This window comes from Panicum virgatum, chromosome 3N (genome assembly GCF_016808335.1).
Source record: "Panicum virgatum strain AP13 chromosome 3N, P.virgatum_v5, whole genome shotgun sequence".
NCBI lineage: Eukaryota > Viridiplantae > Streptophyta > Magnoliopsida > Poales > Poaceae > Panicum > Panicum virgatum.
The window spans coordinates 12570911-12593728 of record NC_053147.1 but is presented as its reverse complement, the minus strand read 5'-3'; the positions used below and the strand labels follow the sequence as shown (position 1 = coordinate 12593728).

Below are 22818 nucleotides of genomic sequence, written 5' to 3'. Positions count from 1 at the left end.
ATGGTGGAGGCGGCGGGCGCACGGTGGTGGAGGCGGCGGGCGCACGGTGGTGGAGGCGACGGGCGCACGGGGTGGAGACGGGTGACTACAACGCGGGATCGGACGGATAGAATTAATCTCCACGAATCTCAAACAGTGGAAGATGTGGAAGAAAATATCTTCCGGAAGATGTATAGGATCCACGCCGGTGGTGTGCTGTACTGATTGTTAGGATTTTACTATTTGGGCTGGGCCGGGCTGCAAATGAATTTTTAGCTAATGGGACTAGCTAATTTTAGTTGTTAGCTTGAAATTTAATTTGACTTGTAATGGCTCGCAAGCCGGCTCGAGCTGGCTCGCTATAAAACGAGTCGAGCTCGAGCCAAGCCATTAACGAGCAAGTCAAGCGAGCTAGCGAGTTACGAGTTTTTCGTCTAGCCCTATCACATCACACATATACAAGCAAACCTACAACTACACTCAAACCTAAATCGCGGGCACATCGTAATTCCATTGTGGCTCCACGCTTGAGAGGAGAAATTAAGGAGGCCAACCCCGGTGAGAAACGCGGAATCGATTCTGGGAATCGAACCCGCACTGGCAGCCCGCACACCCGTGGAGACCACCCGAGCTAGCAGCAACATGATTTGTTGCTCAGGCCTTCTTCTTTTTAATTCGCGCAGCACTATTATGGGCCAATTTCTGATAGCCAATTTAGTTACAAAAAATTTTCACCTAAATTTTTTTACCTCTTCTTTAATACATGTATGTAGCATTAAATATAGTTAAAAAAATAAAACTAATTGCACAGGTTGGATGTACACGACGAGACGAATCTTTTGAGCCTAATTAGTGTATGATTAGCCATAAGTGCTACAGTAACCCGCATGTGCTAATGATGCGGTCAAAGGTCTCAAAAGATTCGTCTCGCGGTTTCTATGTGAGTTCTGAAATTAATTTTTTAATTAATGTCCGAAAAACTCTCTCGACATCTAGTCAAACAGTCGATTTGACAACCATAAATTTTGAACTAAACTCCCCTCGAATGTTTCCACCCTGCATCCAAACGCCACCTCTCTGCCTTGTTCGGCTGGCTGGATGGTTGGCTGATTTGGCGTGAGAAGAAAATACTACTGGTTGGCTGGCTGGCTGATTTAGCGTGAGAGAAAAATACTATTGTGGCTGGCTGAATCTCCCAGCCGAACGAGGCAGAGCGACGCCGCCGCCGCCGCCGCCGCCGCCGCCCCCGAACTCCAGGTGCAGTCGCCCTCCCTCTCGTTCAGTCCAATCCCTCCTTCCAGAACCCATCGGCCATCGCCCTCGTCGCGAATCGTCCCGATCGGTGTGGTTCCAGGCATCCCGCATCTCGTTTTCTTTGGACAGGGGCTAGCAATTCGTTCAATCCCGCGCCCGCATTTCTCTCAGGCTCTCAGCCCACAAGGCAACAAGGCAACAACCCGCTCCTCCTTACGGGCCCACCAACCCGCTCGCCGCTCCAATTCAAAACCTCCGCCTCTTTTTGCCCCCGCTGCAAAAGGAAAGCAGCAAATGAGGCAGCCGCCGCCAGCTGTTAATCGCAATTAGTCCGCGCTAATCAAATGCCAGAGCCACCCGACCCGACCGTTGCGAGCCATCCCCATCCATATTCCACACCGCCCTCGCCGCGCCGCGCCGCGCCTGGGATTCTCGCGCAGGTTCGCCTCTTGCTTCTTCTCTGTTCCGCCGCGCGCCGCCGCTCCGGTCTCCAGGGTCGAGGTTTGCGAATTATCGTTCGGGTTTAGTTCCTGCTGGAGTTGATACGGGGGGCTTTGGATTCCGCTTCGGGTTTTTAGATGACTAGTGTGCCAGGATCGAGAATCGAAGGGGAGCCCTTGGGTCGTCGGTGGCTCTAGTATCAAAGATCGATGTGACATGGTCCGCGCGACGAATTTTTGTTCGAGACTGGTTTTGAGGGTTCACTTGTCGCTGCTGGTTCTGGAATGAGGGTTGGATTTGGTGGTTCGGTGTCCTAGGATCGAGGATCAAACGAATGCCATTGCCTTTTCTGGTGTGTTGGTGGTCGTGCGTGTAACGTGTTCGATTGATTTCTTTTACTGGAGGTACTGTGATTCGGGGATGGACCACGTGTGCGTTTCAGTTGGGAGGTCACAGCTAGTTCTATTCCTGGCCAAGGATACGTGGAATTACTGAAAATTTCTTCTTCATTCTCAGTTTCTTTTCTGTCTCCTGATTCTACCTGTTAATATTTTTTTTAGTTTCCGGCTACTTCGTGAAGGATTTGCTGTCTTGTTATTCTGATGCACAACCTTGCTACCTAATGTGTTTCATAGTTTATTCTTTGCTCACCACGATCCAATCTATGCAGGGACTCACTTTGTGGGGAATCTATGAATCTTTCACACGTCTGAAACATGAGAAGATTCTTTTTCTTTGGGTCCTCCGCTGCAAATGCGGGTGAGGAAAATGGGACACCAGGCAACGATAGCAGGACCAAGCATAAAAATACACTGGAGGCAGGAGATGAGGGCAAGGGAACTTCTGATTTCTGCAGCACAAGGTTGTCAAGATCCAGAAGCCGTCGTCAAAAGCAGAATAAGGAGGAACCAGGCAATCCGAAGCAGCTCAGGAGGTCCATGTCATTCTCATCCCCGGCCAGAAACAGTTGCTTGGACGAACGATGCTTTAGCTTCTCTGGTGATGTTCCATTCTCATTGTATGATGAATCCGATGCACCTCAGCATCCCAAAGATGCCGTGTAAGTGGTTTCCATTGCCTGACAATTACAATCAGTACTCCCTTATAATCTATGATGTATGCAATGTTTGAAATAATGGTACTGGCTATAAACAGGTGTTGCATATTTTCCATGTTTATACATGTTATTATTATAAAATGAAAAAAAAAGGAAACTGCATATAGAACAAGAAAGGAAATGGGAGACAAACCAGGATATGTTCGTTGTGTGAATCTGCAAACTCTACTCATTTGAATTATTAAATGATTATTTGCTTTTGGCAAAGAGGGCTCTATTTTGTTTAGTTTCAGTGCACATGCAGATTTTCCCTGTCATCTATCATCTGTACTAGACATGATTGCATACAAATTACGTTGTTCCATGCTCACCCGAATATATATTCTTGTGATCGAGTTCCACTTTAACACTAGCATCTTTGTGGCAAATCCAATTTTGATCTGAAGGCCATGTCATCTGCGAAATGATTTTAACAGTAATTTTAACTTGCAGTCCCAACATATGGTCACCAGAAAGAAATCCGGTATTGAGAGAATATACCATAAAGATCCCTAACGAACATTCTGCCATGGAAAATGATTCTCCTCGGTCAAGATGTTCATGCTCAGCAGGGCACTCTCCTGTTAGCTCTCCCGTTGCTCTTCGATGCAGGCCAACAAGAGTAAGCAATTTGTTAAACAAGAATGAAGTACTAGATCGATACATTGATAGAGTGCATGAAGATGCAACAGTAAATGAGAAACAGAAGCAGTACTCCTCGGCCACATCTATGGTTTCTAATTTGGGAAGGCCACCTCGACCCCAACCAACAGTACCATCTATACCAAAGTCAACGAAAGATACTACAGAGAGCTACCTAGATGTGGACTTAAAAGATGCCTGCCTTCGGCAAATTGCTCAAGAAGGTACGGGAGATACCTGCAAGATTACAGTTATGTGCAATGCAGGTAGAAACCACTTAAGCATGTCAGATGCTTTTGAGAGAGAAAGTGCTACTTCTGTTGAAGATATTTATGAAGATTTGCCAGATGTGAGACCTCCAAGTGTTATTTGTCCCTCCACTTCTACTACTTCAGGTATGATCTCAGACTCTTCCATTCAATGAAGACTCATGGTTTTGTGATGCTTCTCAATATGTTCATGATGAATTTTGCATTAGGGGAGGAAGAAACTGATGACTGGTTGCTTCAAAGAGCTAAAGAAGTTGAGTCAAAGTTTATTGTTCCTTGTGGAGAAGAATATGAACTCAGCATGCTTAGAGATAAGCGAATGAGGTCAAATGACATGCTTCAATTGATCCAGCAATTGACAGAAGATAGGAAACAATTAGCACATGAACTGTCTTCACAGATCAAGGCACGTGTTGCCGAAAGATTTTCTGCCAAAGAGCAATACAAGCAATCAAAGAAAGAGTTAGACACCAGAACTAGAAGGCTGGAGAAGGAGAAGAGTGAAATACAAACTACACTTGAGAGAGAAATGGACAGAAGGTCACATGATTGGTCCGTCAGACTTTCAAGATTTCAATCTGAAGAAGAGAGACTACATGAACGGGTGAGAGAGCTTGCAGAGCAAAATGTCTCATTTCAGAGAGAAGTTACTTTTCTAGAAGCAAACAAGGCTGAAGCTTCAACTAAAGCTGCAAGTTTGGAAATGCAAAACAGCAAACTAAATGATGATCTAGAAAAACTCAGAATGGAGCATGAGAAGCTCCAGAATTCCTCAGTAGATTTGCATGCTCGTTTTGCTGAGGTCGTGGAGGAAAGGGACCACATCCGGGAATACTTGAAGGACAAGGAGGGAGAGAACAAAGCATTGCACAAAGTGATTGCAAGACTACAAACAACATGTAATGAGTTGGAAAGGACAATTACAGGCCTGAGACAAGGATGTACAGCAGAATTAGATAAGAAATTTGTTGAGTGCGCCGGTGATAAAAGTAGGAAATTGCAAATGGAACTTATTAGACTGACAGGGGTGGAGCAAAAGTTGAGAGGCGAAATTCGATCTTATCATCTTGAAGTAGAGTCCCTCAGACAAGAGAATATTACACTCTTAAATCGTATGCAAGGTGCTGGAAATGGAGCAATCTTCTGCTCAATTCGCCTTGACCAAGAGCTTCAGGCTAGAGTGACCAGTTTACAGATGCAGGGCTTGTCATTGCTGGATAAGATGAGCCAACTTTGCACCAAATTGTTGGATTTGATCAAACACAAGAAACATGAAAATAAATCTTTCAGTGGCAATGATGTGTTAACAGTCAGTGATTACACTTTTGAGTACCAGAGCATCAAAGGAGGAATTGAAAGTCTGAAGCGAAGTTTGAAGACAATCAATTATGTACTAAGTGAAAAGCTAAATGTACAACAAAAATCTGGTGAGATTGCTGGATGTGGTCCTTCCAGGGAGCAAATGGTGAGCTATTTCTGGTATCAAAGGAGTTTTGCTGTTTGAAGTAAATTAAAAAAGCTGTGACAGTAAAGTTTCTCCATTAGTATGTTTCTGGATAGTTAACTATAGAACGTGCTTTCCTGAAACTTCTACAGTAAGAATTTAAATAGGATGCCTATAGTCCAGTTAGTAGTGATTTAACTTTTATGAAAAGTTGAAATGGTTTAATGGTTTTAGTAATTTAGTTTCTTAAGCATATTTCTGTCACCACTGAGTAACTTCCACTCTTATGCAGGATGATTTTGAACTGAAGCTGAAAGAAGAGGCTATGCTGAGCAGAGTACTAAAAGAGGCAGTCTTGTCAAAGGAACTTGACATTGAACAACTGGAAGCGGATCTAGCATCTTCACTTCGTCTCCAAGATGTTATGAAAAATGAGATCCAGAGAGTTCAGGATGAACTTTCTTGCATCACCCACAAGGCTAAACAGTTAGAGCTTCAGGTAACATCACATACTTACTCCCCAATAAACCAACAGTTCAATATCTTTTCTCTGATCAAAATAGGATTTTGAGAATGATTTCCCGTTCATCATGTATTACTGTGAAGTTGTCTGGTGTTAGCCTTGTAATATTCAGGTTTCAGTATATTTCAAAATAATTATAAGCAGGCTTTTGCTGAACGACTTGGTTAGAGGACGGGACTTTTTACTTCCATCTCATTGATTTAAAAAATTTCTGTTAACCGTACAAATCCATTGTGCTACTCATTGCTTTTAAAATTTTGACATCTTGCTAAGAATCTAGGATAAAATGTGCCCAAGTCGAGATTTAGTCTACTGTTGATGTTCTTCCAATAAGTTTTCTTGTTTAGGATCTTGATCGTCAATCAGATGTTGTGTTGAATGTTTCCAGAACCACTTCTAAACTTAGGATGATGCGAGGTAGCATATAAAACAATATATTTTGGTTTTAGAGGCGTCTGGTCAGCAAGTATTCTTTCCAGGGATCATCACTGCTAGTCATAAAAGAAAGGAATTCCTGAGAAGAAACCAACATAAAGTAGATATTTGTGTACTACACTAAGTGGATTGTGCAGATCAATTTGCCGAGATAGGCAGCAATTGACAACCAATCATGAATCATATTGTTGTGATTATTCTGGTACCATCCGAAAAGGCATGATTCTTGAAACAGGTAGTCTAATACTCTAGGATGTTGTTCCATGTTAGATGCTATATATGTATCTTAGATTTCAGCTTCATGTTCATATGATAGTCTTTCTCGTGATTTGTATCTTAGATGCTATATATGTATCTTAGATTTCAGCTTCATGTTCATATGATAGTCTTTCTCGTGATCCTTTACCTGAAGTGCTTTTTTGATCACTGACAGTCTATATGCTCCATTGTTAGTTTGTTACAAATTTAGTGCACTCTACTTTACAGGTATCCAAGAAGGATGAAGCAATGAATGAGATACAGCAAGATTTCCATGAATCTGCAAAGGAGCTTGCCGCTCTCCGCGGGACACTAAAAACAGTGACCGAGGAGAGGGACCTGTCGTGGCAGGAAGCAAAGCAGCTGAGAAGAAACATCAGCATCATGCAGAATGAGGTGGTGTCACTGAAGAAGAAGATCGAAGCCCTGGACGAAGACATACTTCTCAAGGAGGGGCAGATCACAATACTGCAGGACAGCATCGAGAAGCCGTTTGACATCATCTGCAGCCCCAGGTCGATGAGGGAGTTTGACATGGAATGAAGAGTGCGACGCCAAGAACATTTTGTTTTTACAGCGTGCATCATCCTTTGAGATATTATGTTTATTTCCTGAAAGACAGATGCTTGTGAATAGGTCGTTCATACGCTTCTACAGTGTCTTCGTGCAGTACACCATAGTGGCTTGTTTTGCTACTCCCGGTTTACACCATTTGTAAAGCGTGCATAACTTGGGATATGTTCAAAAGTAGTCCTTGTCCTGTTACCGTCACTTGTCAATAGCTATTTAATATTACTGTCAGGACTTCATTTACTGATGCATGTTTAATGAACACGCTATGGGCCCGGCACACATCATGACCCTGATCTTAATTTCAAAGAGTGAAGCAAGATGGGTTAAATGTCTTGTGGAAATTATGGTAGCGTGATTGTAAGAAAAATATACCCCAAGGCCCAAGTCATGGGTTTATGGGCGCTGTAGTTTTCAAGCTGAGGATAGAGGTTTCTGCAACGCGGCTTCTGTGCATGTTGTCAAATTGCATTCTTCATCAATGCTGGGCCAGTGGCTGCCCTTATACAAAGTGTTGCAAATATTGTTCGTTAGTTGTTTTCTAGCAATATGCAGCCTGTCAAATTCATATTTCAGTTACTAAACGTCCAGTCTTGCCTTTTGTTTTAAGAGAAACAATGAGCACAGCGTCTTTAGCAAAAAGGATGAATAACAGAGAACGAAACTAGCTGCCATCATCAGCTGCCCATTAGAGATAAAATTGAAGAAATTCTTCATTCCATAACTATACAATGCCACTGCTTCCTGATGGTCTCTCGAAATTTTCATCCTGGGGTTCCTTCCTGACACCTGAAACGTTGGTCCAACGACCAGCATCACCATAGGTGTTTGACAATTGCTACTTTGGATGCACCATGTGTTTGGTCGAGCTTTGCCAATTCTTACTACTGCTTTCTCTCCTAAGGCCAGTCTTAGTGGAAGTGTCATCGACATAGTTACCAAGACCACAAACTAGGTAATCGAGCCGGAGGAGTGTCATGGTGATGACACTTCTCTCATATTTCATAACACTCCACATTCTCTCTCTTCATAAAAAATTTGCGACATCAGCAAATTTAATGCTCATGACACTACTATGACACTCCCATTGTGCCCTACATTACCTTGTGCCCTTGCTGCCGATAGGATGCTGCCCCAAAGTACCTTATCTGCTTTAATGGGCATCATTGTGACAAGCTGTTCTACCTCCTCCAAGTACCATGCTCGACCAAGATCAACCATGCAACCATAGTGTTTAATTGTTGGTTGGATTCCAAATTCTCTCATCATGGACTCGAATGTTGTTTTCCTTCAGCTATCATTCCTGTATGACAGCATGCATTTAGAACGCCAATGAATGTAATTGAGTTCGATTTAATGCCGTTCCTCTGTAATTGCGAAAACAGGTCAAGCGACATGTGTGCATAACCATGGACAGCTAAACTGCAGATCATAGCATTCCAGGGAGCAATTGAAGCGAACTTATCACTGGCATGATTGAATAACTGCACTGCATCAGCAATGCTTCCACACTTGGCATACATATCGAACAGACCAGCATTCAGGTTATCAGTAAGGGAGTAAGCCTGATTGACCTGTTGATTATATAGTCATGGATTCATCTACTTTGATCCAATGTGCCAGATTCTGAGGAATGTTGAGTACTCTATCCTGTTTGTGATGAGTGAATTGTCAACCGTGTGGTGTGATCGTGCGTTTGGTCTTTCGATTGCAGGTACACGGGCGTTGAGTGTCGACGGGGAACTGCCGTGGAGGTGCTGTGGCCGATGGACCGTGCGGTGGACGGCGGTGAAGGGCAGCCGGGACGGGAGCTCGGACCGGGCGGCAGCTGTGGCGTCCACTCCTGGATCGAGGGCGCAAGCGGCGACGGAAGGTGGGTTTCTTGGTTTGCGCCACAAAACCAAGGAGGCGGACGGCGGTTGAAGACGCCAAGTCGTGGAGGCACGGGCGTCGGTCTCGGGACTGACGGAGGCGACGGGCGTCGACGGCGTCTAGGGCCTCGCTGCGGGCGAGGAGGTGACGGGCGTCGGGCAGCGTCTAGGGCCGTCAGAAGGCCGAGGCGGGAACGGCGTCTAGGGCCACGGCGTGGAGGCAGGAATCTTCCCGCGCGTGAGGTTTTGGCGGTTTTCTCAAAACCGGCCACCTACCCGGGTTTCGCGGACCCTTCAAAACCGCGAACCTGATCTTCATCAAGATGGCGGCATCGTGGAGAAGACTTCGTTTCGAAGAAAGAACCTCGGCCGTCGGATGAGATCGTGTACAGGGGGTGCTGCAGGCCAACCGGTCTGACCGGTCCCTGGCACCGGTCTGACCGGTCTAACCAACTGGTCTGACCGGTCCAGCGTACTGGTCTGACCGGTCCCGCGAGTATAAATACCCCTTCACTTGTGTTAGGTTAATTGCGGCTTTTGTAATCTGTTCGTGGACTCCTCTGTTCTCCAGGCCGCCGCCCCTGTGTCTCCCTCCCCCTGTTCTTCTCTTTAGAGTAGGATTTGTTATGGATTTGTGAGACTTTGTATCGGATTTGATTGGGAAAGGAGGCCCCATCCTCCTTGTGCCCTCTGAGCTTTTGAATCAATTCAATCCCGTCACTCTTGTGCTTTTTGTGATTGATTTTCGTTTCGATTTTGGTGCACTAGATTGCGACGGTTCGTAGAGCTCTTTGGAGTGATTCCCGTGCTTCTAGCATTGTGCCAAACCCTCTGGAATCACCAGTGCTTCAGAATTGAAGTTCTTGAGCCTTTGAGAAAACCCCAATCCTTCTTGATCTCCCCTCGAATTCTCGAGTTTCTTTGATTTTTAGGTCAAGATCTCTTGGGGATATGTTCACGGGGTAGGGCGAAGCTATCCCCCAAGTTTCATCGATTGTCGTGGTCGTTTGATCGAGATTCACAGTTTGAATCTAAGTTTTCGGGGGTTTTCTGGGTGCCACCGGTCAGACCGGTAGGCAAGACCGGTCAGACCGGTCTGCTAGCTTTTGCACAGCCGCGACCGGTCAGACCGGTCCAGTGCACCGGTCAGACCGGTCCTGGCAGATCAGTTCTGCAATTTTTTGATTCGCTTCCGATTTGCTTCTGAGTCTTTGCTCGCTCATTCTGGGCCTTTTGTGTTGGTTTAGCTTTTCAATAGCTATTCCAAACCTTGGTCAGAACGCTTGAGGGTTTGGGTGATTTTGGGATATAGGCCGACGGGTTGAATTTCGAAAGAAATTTTGATCGGCTCCCATTCACCCCCCTCTGGTCGCCAGTTTTGGTCCCTCAATTGGTATCAAAGCCTGGTTGAGGTTTTCAGTACCTTAACCGGTTCGAAAAGCACTTGGCGACCATGGCGAGTCTTGGGAAGATCCCGGTATTTTCCGGCGAGGACTATGCCTACTGGAAGGTTCGCATGAGAGCCTTCTTGCAGAGCATGGGAGCCGAGGTCTGGGATATTACCAACAACCAGGCTTATGTGGTGCTTGCCGCTCGGGTCACTCCTCTTCAAGTGACCGAGCACGAGGCTAACGTCAGGGCAGTCAATGCCCTGTTCGCTGGCGTTTCTCGTGCGGAGTTCTAACGCGTCCAGGGTTTTCATGAAGCCCACAAGATTTGGACGTGCCTTGAGAACTACCACGAGGGCACACCTCAGGTGAAGGCCAGACTGTTCGAGACTCACCGGCTTGAGTACGAGAACTTCACACAGGAGCCGGGTGAGATTATTGACTTGATGTTCAGTCGTTTTCAGTTGAAAGGATCGATGGACCAAGAGGGGGGGGGGTGAATTGGGCCTTTTTCAATTTCTAAAACACAATAAAGCAACCTTAACCTATGCAATACTAGTAAGGCACCAATTCACCAACCGGATAACTAAGCTACCTACACAAGCTATGAGAGATATAACGAGAAGAAAAGCCTAGCAAGGTAGAGCTAAGTTATGATCTCTAAGTCAAGCACATGAATAAATTGCATGAAAGAAAATGCTTGAATAAAGAGAGTGGACAAGAGACGACCGGATTTTTTTCCCGTGGTATCGATGTGTTGGCACACACCCCTAATCCACATTGTGACACTCACAAAGAGTTTTGTCACCTCCCATGTCACCGAGACGTGGGTGCTCACTAAGAGTCTCCGTTCACCATCCCGGCGTGGTGGAGATCAAGCCACGTACAATCTTTTTCTCCGGGCTCCCACAATCCTTGGCAAGCTCCGCGAGAAACACCTCGATCACCAAGATCGCCTAGGTGATGCCAATCACCAAGAGTAACAAGCTAGGGCCTTCACTTGAGCAAGAACCGATCACCAAGAACGGATGCACACAAGCTTCTCTCTACTCAAGTCCTTAGTCTTGCTTCTTGATTGATTGAATGAACAAATATGTGGAAGATGAAGCTCAAGGTGGCTCTCAACAATGTATAAGTGTATGAATGTGTCCAGGTGTTAAGAGTGTGCAAAATGGCCCATTGAAGGGGTATATATAGACAGCTCACACGAATAGAGCCGTTGGAGAAAAGCTGCCAGAAAACTGCGTAGCGCCGATTAATCTGACGATCCTCCAATAGCCAGCGTCGGTTTAACCGATGAATGTAAACTGCCCCTACTGAAAACTAGCCGTTACAACTTGGGCAGATTAACCGACGTATCATCGGTTTAACCGGTGAGTGTAGTTGTCCACTGATCAATTGAAAAACCAAGTCTCTGGACAACTGCACTGACGTTAACTCAAAACCATCGTTGGTTTAACCGGTGAGTACAACTTCAGAAATCCCTGGAAAAACCATCTCACTGGTCAATTGCACCGACGTCTCAATTCAAACAGCGTCGGTTTAACCGGTGTATAGAACCTTGAAACACCCTGGAAAAACCAACTCTGGACTAATGCACCGATGTTAAATTCAAACACGTCGGTTTAACCGGTGTATTGACTTGTCCAGACTCTGCTGACTTCGTTTAACCGACATATAGAAAAATGAAAGCGTCGGTTAAATCGGTGTTAAAGACTTTTTCTGATTTTGCCTTTTCTGATTTGAGTCTTGAATGAAATCCAAATATTCTTGAGATATAAATTGAAAACCACTTATTTGAACTTCTAGGAACCTGAGTGACCATAGTGTGCATCCATTTTTGATTGACCATGTCCATGCTCAAGTTACTTGGCCTTAACCCCTCTTAATAGTGCGATCACTACAAAACTATAAAACCTATACTAACCTAAGTGTCCTTCTCAACCTTATGACACTTAGGACTAGAAGGATCCTTAGTCTTGACATAATCTTGAGTTGAATACCGAGATCGCCTTTTTGAATAACGAAATTGAGGGGCCTCTTTTGACATATGACTAAATGAGCGATAATGATCCATTAAACTGCACAAACTCATTAGTCACAATAATGGTTGTCATTAATCACCGAAACATACCTTGAGGGCCTAGATGCTTACAATCTCCCCCTTTTTGGTGATTGATGACAACACAAACATAAATAACGAGAGAGGGAGAAAGATAAAACAGGATAAACACAAGCAAACTCGAGAAAGGACCAAAGAGCTCAACGGCTCAAACGAAATCCATAGATATGTCTCAAACCACAGCATACTCAAGCGTCAAATGTACATATCCATGAACTAACACCAAATGTGATACAAAGCATCAAAGTCCTGATAACTACGAGCTCTCTCTAACTCTATCCTCCCCCTGACTCCAACTCCCCCTGACTCTCTCCCCCTTTGGCGTCAAAGCACCAAAAAGGCGAGCTACTGATCCGGCTGTCGCGGCACGGCGAGGAAGCGGTCCGGGTCATCATCGTCGTTGTCGTGGACGGTGTACCCTCGGTAACAGACGGGAGCTGCTGGTCAGAACTGCCTGCTGGATCTGAACTGACTGGGGGTGTAGCTGTCGTCGAGGCTCTCGTGCTAGCACTGCCTGGAAGAGGGTCCGTAGATGTGGTAACCGGCTCAGCAGAAGATGTGTCAACACCTGAAGTAGTAAGTGCTGAAGCTGCCGGCTGTGACGACTGCTGAAGTAAGGAACCCTCTCCTCCTCCCCCTGAAGGTAGTGTCTGTGGTACGACGGGGAGGGCGACTGACTGGACTACCGAAGGAGACTCCTGGAAGAGTGAAGTCGCTGGCAGTGGTGAGAAGAGTGGACGACCGGCAGACCCAAGTAGTGCGGACATCGAGAACGTGGTCTCCGGTGTCGCTGAGGTAGCTGGAGCTGCAGTAGGGGCTGGAGCTGGAGTGACTGCAAGCTGAGGTGCTCCAACACCCTGAAGGCCTGGCTGTCCTGGCTGCTGCGGGGCGAGTCCGGTGTGAGTGTACAGCTGAGTAATCATCCCGAACATCGCCATCATGCCCTGCTGCATCTGCTGAAACTGAGCGTCTGTCCTCTGTGATACTCGATCAATAAGGCCGACAAACCGCTCCTCCACTGCAGCACGCTCTCGGGCGGCCTCCCTCTGTATCGCTGCAAGCTGAGCCTCATGGGCTCTCCTGGCCTCCTCCTGAGCGATCCGATCCTCTCTTTGCTGAGTAACAAGCTGCTGAAGAAGAGAGGTGAGCTCGGACGGCTGAGTCACCTGGGACTCTGTGACAGTGGCAGGTGCTGGTGACTCTGGAGCTGGCTCTCTAGACCCCCCTGCCTCGTGGTCGTGACTAGCTGGGGGTGCTGCAGGAAAGTACTCGACGTCCTCGGAGGAGTCTGACTCAAGCCCAGACCAGTGTATCTCATCATCTCCTCCGGGAAGCTGGGCCTCGGCAGCTAGCAGTGCCTCATCCTCCTGTGCCACACGGGCCTGTGCCTCTAGTGACAGCTGTGCCATGGCAGCTCTCTCTGCCTGTTTGCCTCTCCTCCGGTCCTGTGGTGCTGTCGGACGGTAAACTGGGAACCATGGAGCCTCGTCCTGATGGTAGACTGCACTGACGGATGACTCAGCTGGCACGATCATAGAACAGATATAGCTGATCCAGTGAGCATACGAAAACTGCCTCACGACCCCCATCCCGTCAGTGATAACATCCTCAATCTCAGCCAAAATAAAGTCAACAATATCGAACGGCTCGTGAGTGAGGATGTGAAGTAGTAACAGCTGCTGCAACCCTGTAAACCCCTCTGGGTAGCCACTCATTGGCAACAACATCCTCCGGAGGGCCATGTGAACTGCGTACGCCTCCGGGGTCAGCAAGCTGGGCACTCTGGCATACTACGCTGGAAATGGCTGGCGGAAGCACTGAGAGATCGCCTCGTGAGAAGGTGCAATCCCGCCAATCATAGCTCTACGCGGTGGATCTGCGTCTCCGTATACCATCTCGTGCAGGGAGACGTCAACCAAGTCAACTCCAAGTATCCCTGCTATCGTCGCTCTCGACAGCCCAAAGACCTGGCCTCCAAAAACAAAGTGTACGGCTCTACGCTCGGGAGCTATCCAGGCTGTGGCATAGAAAACTCTGACCCAGTCCTCGATATATCTGTTCTGCTCTATCTGGAGTAACCTGGGCAGGCCTCTGAAGTGAGCGAAATGCTCTCTGACGTCTGCTCCCCCTGCAACTGTCCTCAGTGATACCCAGTCAAGCACTCTGTGTGAGAAGATCCTGTGGCCCCGCCTCTAGTAGGTCTCGTAGAAACTGGCCTGAAGAAGCGTCCAGAACCTACGGTCGACCCTGCTATCATGGGTCACGGGGAACCAGTCCTCCTCCCCAACACTCCACCTGAGCCTCTTGACCTTTGCCGCATTGGCCTTGGTCAAGTTCTGGAGCAGCACACCTGGCTCCAGATGCACAACAGTGTCCATACGGAACACTGCGCGCTCGGCCTCTAGGGCCTCGGCTCTACGAGCTGCTGCTGCTGCTGCGGACCTGCGAGGCTCCTGTGGCTGGTGACCTCCTCGCGTCCTCGGTCCAGTGCGACGCTCGGTCGCCGGAGAAGACTCTCCTGCTGGGGACGTCTGCCGAGTGCGGCCAGAATGTCGTAGAGTCGGTGACTCCTGTGTGCCCTGCCCCTGAGACTGCTCAGACTGCTCTGCCTCTGAATCTGCATCTGACTCCGCAGCTGAATCTGAGTGATCTGTCTCTGCTGCTGCCTCGGTCGTGGCTCTGGTGGCCCTGGCACCTCTGACACGGCCCATACCTCGGCCTCTGCCCCTGCCCCTGGATGGCGGATCCCTGATCGCGAACGGGCGAGCACAGCCTGATGCCTGCTCCTCGGCAACCTTGGCCACCATCTCAGCCCTCTCGGCCTCCCTCTCTGTGCGAGTCCGCTTGCGGACAGGCTTCTCAACAACCACCTCCTTTCCCTTCCTTTTCTCGTGACCCATCTCGATCAGGCAATTTGTCGAACACTTAGCGAGCACTTGACGAGAAGGCGCTGTGGCAGCGGCTGCGGCGTGGGGGTGCTCGGTGGCGGTGGCGCACGGGCTGCGTGGTCGGCGCTGGCAGCAATGGTGCGCGGGCGGCGCTGGCGTGGAGCGGCGCAGGTGGGTGGCGCGCGGGCGGAGTGCAAGCGGTGGTGGCGCTGTTTGCGCGCGGCGGCGGCTGCGGATGAGCGAGGGCGCGGCGGCGCGTGGAGCGCTGGTGATGGCGTGCACAGGCAGCGGCGAGGTATAGTGGCGGCGCAGGGACGAGTGCGGCGGCGACTTGAATCAGGTGCGGAGCGGCGGCGGCGTGAAGGGGAAAACAGAGAGGAGAGAGGGAACGGCGGCATGAGCAAGACACATATATGACAAGTGGGCCCGCGATTTTCCTTAACGCCGGTTAAACCGATGACTAGGTTTAGAATGCCAGTCGATTGAATCGGTGCAGTTCACCCGAGACTCAGCACAAAATCCATCTGAACGCCGGTTGATCCGATGATATGCAAATTTAACTCGCCGGTTGAACGCAGCTAACACCGATTGATTGATAGGTCAGTTCTGTGTTACGTTCACCGGTTGATCCGATGCTGTCATTTTTGTATATGCCGGTTGAACGCCTGGTTTTGCTGAGCTAAGCCAGAAACTTACTAACGGCGGTTAAACCAATGAGTTGAATCCTTTTAAGCGTCGGTTTAACCGGTGAACCCAAAAACCCTTACTCAGCTCACACTTCTATGCTAAGTCCAATAAACTTATAAGATCCAACTAAACTCAAGTTAATGGACTTGCATATGCGACTTTACCCCTCAAAATAGTTAGGATAGCACACTAGCTTAAATAGTTTTCTTTTTGAATACAAGGAAAAGCCGCAAAGCGAGACAAAGCGCCAAATAAAATGTATGAGCCATGTCATAGGAATATTGAAGATAGAAAGCTTCAAACTCATCATGACATTGCTCAGTAGGCAATAACGCAACTAACACTTTGCTCTTTTCACTCTTCATGAATTAAGATCTTGTATATGAAACAAGTCTCATTTTCATCAAGTGATCTCCTTTGTGACCCTTACGCATGCAATGATGGTGCAAGCTACAACCACATGCGAAAGAAAGAATAAACATGAAGTGCACATCTATATGACAAGTAATACATAACAAGAATTTAAGATCTACTTGTCAAGTTTGAACCCACGGGAAGCTTCTTCATGATGAGCCTTTCTACAAGCCTAGAGGAAAACAAGTGGACCACCACCTCTAGCTAAACCCTTGCTCATCACTATCTTACCATGGTTAGACAAGTGTCCTATATGTATGTATTTTTCTATATGACATGGCAACTTACATGACGTTTGCCGCATCTAGCACATTAAGCTCATTTCTTAGCCTTACAAAAGTACTCTCGTCTAAAGGTTTTGTGAAAATATCCGCCAATTGCTCCTCGGATCTCACACTTTGAAGAGATATGTCTCCTTTGGCTTCGTAATCACGCAAGAAGTGATGGCGAATATCAATGTGCTTTGTGCGAGAGTGTTGAACCGGATTTTTGGCAATTTTTACGGCACTTTCATTGTCACAAAGGAGTGGGATCCTATCTAGTTTCACACCAAAGTCCAAAAGGGTTTGCTTCATATATAGGATTTGGGCACAACATGCACCGGCCGCTATATATTCCGCTTCCGCGGTGGACAAAGCCACGGAATTTTGCTTCTTACTCGACCAAGAAACTAGAGAACGCCCAAGCAAGTGGCAACCCCTAGAGGTACTCTTGCGATCCACATGGCTTCCGGCAAAATCCTAATCCGAGTATCCCATGAGATCTAAGCTAGCACCTTTGGGGTACCACAAGCCTATGCTAGGGGTGTGCTTGAGATACCGAAGGATTCTATTCACAGCCGAAAGGTGTGATTCCTTTGGGTTAGCTTGAAAGCGGGCACACAAGCACACACTAAACATTATATCGGGCCTAGATGCGGTAAGGTAAAGCAAAGACACTATCATAGAATGATAGAGGGATTGATCAACCGATTTACCGTCCACATCCAAGTCGAGATGCCCATTAGTTGCCATGGGTGTCTTGATTGACTTGCACTCATCCATCTTGAACTTCTTCAAGATATCTTTAGTATACTTTTCTTGATGGATGAATGTCCCTTCCTTCAATTGTTTGACTTGAAAACCAAGGAAGAAGGTCAATTCGCCAATCATGGACATCTCGAATTCCCTAGACATCATGATAGCAAACTCATGGCTTAGTGAATCGTTAGTTGAGCCAAAGATAATATCGTCAACATAAATTTGACAAATGAAAAGATCCCCGTTGACGTCTTTTGTGAACAAAGTGGTGTCCACCCTCCCGATCTTGAAGCCTTGCATGATTAGGAAGTCACGAAGCCTCTCATACCAAGCCCTTGGAGCTTGTTTGAGCCCATAGAGTGCCTTGTGCAACCTATATACATAATTAGGATTCCTCGGATCTTCAAACCCGGGAGGTTGCTCAACATAAACAAGTTCGTTAATTACGCCATTTAAGAAAGCACTTTTCACATCCATTTGATATAACTTAATATTGTGATGTGAAGAGTAAGCAAGAAGGATGCGAATAGCTTCAAGTCTTGTGACCGGAGCAAAAGTTTCACCAAAATCCAAACCTTCGACTTGAGAAAACCATTTTGCCACAAGTCTTACTTTGTTGCATATCACCACCCCATGTTCATCTTGCTTGTTTCGAAAGACCCACTTGGTGCTGATGATGTTCTTGTCTTTCGGAGGAGCTTCGAGGACCCAAACTTCATTGCGGGTGAAGTTGTTTAATTCTTCTTGCATGGCTATCACCCAATCCGAGTCCTCAAGTGCTTCCTCTATGCTAGTGGGTTCAATACAAGAAACAAACGAGTAATATTCGCAAAATGAAGCATGCTTAGAGCGAGTTCTTACTCCCTTGGAAGGACTACCAATGATTTGACCAATTGGATGATCCTTGGAGATGCGACCATGCTTCACTAGCGGTACATGCGTGGATGCTTGTTGGGGTGGATCATGGGTGACTTGTGCTTGTGGTGGAACATTTTGCTCTTCTTGTTCTTGGACTTGGGGTGTTGGCGTTGGCACATCTTCTTGAGGTTGTGGATCATCTTTTTCTTGATCTTCATCCACTTGGGGTGCCGTGGAGGTGCTTGGTGTAGATGAGGAAGGTCCTCCCCCTTGATCATTGCCTTCATGCACCTCTTCCGGCTTTATATCCCCAATGGACATCTTCTTTAAAGCTTCTTCAATTTCCTCATCACCTACATTGTCATAGCCAACAACCTCCTCTTGGGAGCCATTAGATTCATCAAACTCCACATCACATGTTTCTTCAACTAACCCGGAGGTTTGATTGAATACTCTATATGCTTTGGAGTTTGATGCATAACCAAGAAACCTTCATCACATCTACTCTCAAACTTACCGAGCCTTTTCTTCTTATAGATGAAGCATTTGCAACCAAAGACTCGAAAGTATGATATATTTGGTTTCTTCCCGGTGATGAGCTCATATGGAGTTTTCTTGAGGAGTCGGTGGGGATACACTCGGTTGGATGCATGACACGCCATATTGATTGCTTCCGCCCAAAACTTCTCGGATGTACCATAATCATCCAACATTGCTCTTGCTAGGGTGATGAGTGTCTTGTTCTTTCTTTCCACCACTCCATTTTGTTGAGGCGTGTAGGTGGCGGAGAACTCATGCTTGATGCCCTCTTCATCGCACCATTCTTCAATCTTCATATTCTTGAACTCGGTGCCGTTGTCACTCCGGATCTTCACAATTGGGGAGTTGTACTCCCTTTGAGCTCTTCTTGCAAATGTCTTGAAGATTTCCGGAGTTTCACCCTTATCGCCTAGAAACATAACCCAAGTGTAACGTGAAAAATCATCAACAATTACTAGGCAATAGAGGTTACCACCAATGCTCTTGTATGTAGTTGGACCAAAGAGATCTATGTGAAGTAGCTCGAGCGGCTTGGAGGTGGAAAACATCGTCTTGATGGGATGATGTGTTGCAACTTGCTTTCCGGCTTGACATGCACTACATAGCTTGTTCTTTTCAAAGGTGACATCCTTCAAGCCGGTGATCATCCCTCTCTTGTGGGCTTTCTTGAGGTTGCTCATACCGATATGAGCAATTCTTCTATGCCAAAGCCACCCAAGAGAAGACTTGGTGAAGAGGCATGTCATGGAGGTTGTTTGCTTTGAAGAGAAATCCACCAAGTAAATGTTGCCATGCCTAAACCCCGTGAATACCATTGACTTGTCTTCATCACATGTAACTACAACACCATTCTTGTCAAAGGTACACGTTAGTCCAAGATCACACAATTGAGCAATAGAAATAAGATAAAAACTAAGAGATTCTACAAACAAGACATTTGAAATAGATAAATCTTTGGAGATTGCTATTCTACCCAAACCTAAAACTTTTCCCCTTGAGTTATCACCATAGGTGACATGTTCATGATCGCCGGGGTCTTCAAGAGAGGTGAACATGCTATCATTGCCGGTCATGTGTTGAGAGCAACCGCTATCAAGTACCCAATGTTTTCCACCGATTTTGTAGTTCACCTACACACATGAGAATCATTGTTGAGTTTTTGGAACCCAAGCAAGCTTTGGGCCTTGCACATGTGTGACAAGACTTTTGGGAACCCAAAGTTGCTTGGGGAGCTTCTTCTTTGACTCCTTAGTGAGTTTGCCAATGAATTTGGCCTTCACCTTGCCCTTCACTTTACTCAAGAGAAAATGGTTATTTTGAAACATTGATGAGTAATTCTTTGGTAAATTAGGAAGAGGATGTGATGGTAAAGTGCACTCCCTAGTATGGTGTCCGGTGACTTGGCAATGTTGGCAATATGAACCAACTTCCTTGATGAAGCTAGTCTTGATCTCCGGAGAAGGAGTAGTAGCTATGTTTGGCTCCTGAAATGAACCAAGACCTCTCTTGCCATAGTCACGGGCATTGTTGAAGAGAATCTCCTTGTGGATGTATTCTCCTCTTGAGAGCTTCTCCACACTACTCTTGAGGCTTGCTACTTGATCCATCAATTCCTTTTACCTAGAAGGAGCAAGCTCGGGCACAATATTAGTGGCATTTGCATTAATGAGTAGGTCATCACATGAAATAGAAGCATTGACCTTTTCAATAGTTTCATGAGCAAAGTTCTCAAGACATAGGTCAATTGCTTCATAGGCAAATTCAAGTTCTTGATATTTGTGAGCCAACTCCCTATGCTCTTGTTTAAGCTTTTTGTGGCTCTCTTCAACTTGCTTAGCAAGTACAAGTGACTCATTGTGCTTTTTGAGCAAGTCATTGTACTTGCCAAGCAAATCGGAGTGGGCAAGCTCTAACTTGGCATGAGTGCTCTCAAGAACCTTGACTTTTCCCTTTTCCCTCTTGATAACGGATGTATACTCATTAATGAGGTTAGCAAACTCATTAGGGTCAAGCTCATCATCACTATCATCTTCACTCTCACATACCTTAGAGTTACCTTTGGCCATGAGGCACATTGGAGGTGGAGGTAGCGATGGTTCTTCATTTGTGAGGGCGATGGTGACGATATCTTCTTCCTCATCGCTTGACTCTTCGCTTGATGAGACATCGGTCACCCATTCTTGTTTTTCTACCAAGAAGCTTCTCTTGGTGTTGCCCTTTTTCTTTGGGAAGAGCTTGGTCTTCTTGTCATGACTCTTTTTCTTCCCAAGTTTCTTGTTTTTGTTCTTCCTTTCTTCTTCTTCATCATCGCTTGAATCATGGCGATGCTTGCTCTTGTTATCCTTGTCTCTTTTATCCGGCTTGGGGCAATTTGGACGGATGTGACCTTTTTCTCCACAATTATAGCAAATTTTGTCCTTGACATCCATTGGCCGGAACATTCTTCTTTTAGAGTCAAAGTTGAAACCCTTCTTATTGATCTTGTCATTCAAGCGTGTGAACTTTCTCATCATGAGAGCAAGTTCTCCATCATCTTCAACATCGGATGAGCTTTCATGATGATCATCTTCTTCATTGCTTGAGCTTGATTCTTGCTTGATCATCTTGAGCTTGCGGGATTTGTTTGCCTTGTTCTTTAGAGCAATTGATTTGCTTGAAGTTGGCTCTTCGGACATACCAAGGATACCCATTTCATGAGCGCGAATTTCGCCCACAAGTTCTCCCACTTCCATTGTGTTAAGATTCTCCTTTTGAAGCATAGCATTAATGATGTTGTACTTGGGCTTCGGGAGGAGCATGAGAATCTTGCGATTGATGGAGCCACTGTCAATTTTGGATATTTCAAGTGCATTAATATCCTTGACAATGACATTCAAGCAAGAATACATATCATTGCAATTTTCATGAGCTAGCATTTTAAAGGAATCATACTTAGCTCTAAACAAGTGATATTTTTGCTCTCGAACTTTAGTGGAGCCTTCATGAATTTCAATGAGATCCTTCCAAATATCACTTGCTAAGTCCATGCTATTAACTCTAGCAAAGACTTCCTCACTAATGGCTTCAAAAATTGCATTTCTAGACTTGGCATTCCATTTTAATTGTTCCGAGGTGGGAGTTCCTGTGAACCCGGTCTTTGTTGCCAACCACACTTCGGGGGCAATCGCATCAAGGTATGCGGCCATGCGAACTTTCCAATAAGCAAAGTTCTTGCCCTCGAAGTGAGGAGGCGAACCACCCATCTTGGCCATAGCTCTAGGCGGTGAAGCCTAATGATCCAAATGAGCAACGAGGCTCTAATACCAATTGAAAGGATCGATGGACCAAGAGGGGGGTGAATTGGGCCTTTTTCAATTTCTAAAACACAATAAAGCAATCTTAACCTATGCAATGCTAGTAAGGCACCAATTCACCAACCGGATAACTAAGCTACCTACACAAGCTATGAGAGATATAACGAGAAGAAAAGCCTAGCAAGGTAGAGCTAAGTTATGATCTCTAAGTCAAGCACATGAATAAATTGCATGAAAGAAAATGCTTGAATAAAGAGAGTGGACAAGAGACGACCGGATTTTTTCTCGTGGTATCGATGTGTTGGCACACACCCCTAATCCACGTTGTGACACTCACAAAGAGTTTTGTCACCTCCCATGTCACCGAGACGTGGGTGCTCACTAAGAGTCTCCGTTCACCATCCCGGCGTGGTGGAAATCAAGCCACGTACAATCTTCTTCTCCGGGCTCCCACAATCCTTGGCAAGCTCTGCGAGAAAGACCTCGATCACCAAGATCGCCTAGGTGATGCCAATCACCAAGAGTAACAAGCTAGGGCCTTCACTTGAGCAAGAACCGATCACTAAGAACGGATGCACACAAGCTTCTCTCTACTCAAGTCCTTAGTCTTGCTTCTTGATTGATTGAATGAACAAATATGTGGAAGATGAAGCTCAAGGTGGCTCTCAACAATGTATGAGTGTATGAATGTGTCCAGGTGTTAAGAGTGTGCAAAATGGCCCATTGGAGGGGTATATATAGGCAGCTCACACGAATAGAGCCGTTGGAGAAAAGCTGCCAGAAAACTGCGTAGCACCGGTTAATCCGACGATCCTCCAATAGCCAGC

At 46.3% G+C, this 22818-nt stretch overlaps 1 protein-coding gene across 4 annotated transcripts; it reads left to right on the top strand.

The window, feature by feature from the left end:
- Positions 1-1417: 1417 nt before the first annotated feature.
- LOC120664352 (myosin-11-like) lies at positions 1418-7173 on the top strand. Of its 4 annotated transcripts, none has more exons than XM_039943532.1 (6): positions 1418-1734; positions 2345-2734; positions 3224-3807; positions 3891-5146; positions 5418-5624; positions 6570-7162. In XM_039943532.1, exons 2-6 carry the CDS (start codon positions 2391-2393, stop codon positions 6882-6884), a joined length of 2706 nt encoding a protein of 901 aa, XP_039799466.1. In that variant the 5' UTR covers positions 1418-1734; positions 2345-2390; the 3' UTR covers positions 6885-7162. The 4 variants fall into 4 exon arrangements, with proteins under 4 accessions (XP_039799466.1, XP_039799464.1, XP_039799463.1 ...); XM_039943530.1 differs by having other exon boundaries at positions 1482-1673; positions 6570-7154; XM_039943533.1 differs by lacking the exon at positions 1418-1734 and adding an exon at positions 1741-2078 and having other exon boundaries at positions 6570-7173.
- Positions 7174-22818: the final 15645 nt, after the last annotated feature.

Bases quoted from the DNA above. Each gene is read 5' to 3' on its own strand.
- LOC120664352 (XM_039943529.1), top strand. From the start codon at position 2,391: ATGAGAAGATTCTTTTTCTTTGGGTCCTCCGCTGCAAATGCGGGTGAG. The intron at 2,735-3,223 runs GTAAGTGGTTTC...TTTAACTTGCAG, and splicing joins CAGCATCCCAAAGATGCCGT to TCCCAACATATGGTCACCAG. The intron at 5,147-5,417 runs GTGAGCTATTTC...ACTCTTATGCAG, and splicing joins GTCCTTCCAGGGAGCAAATG to GATGATTTTGAACTGAAGCT.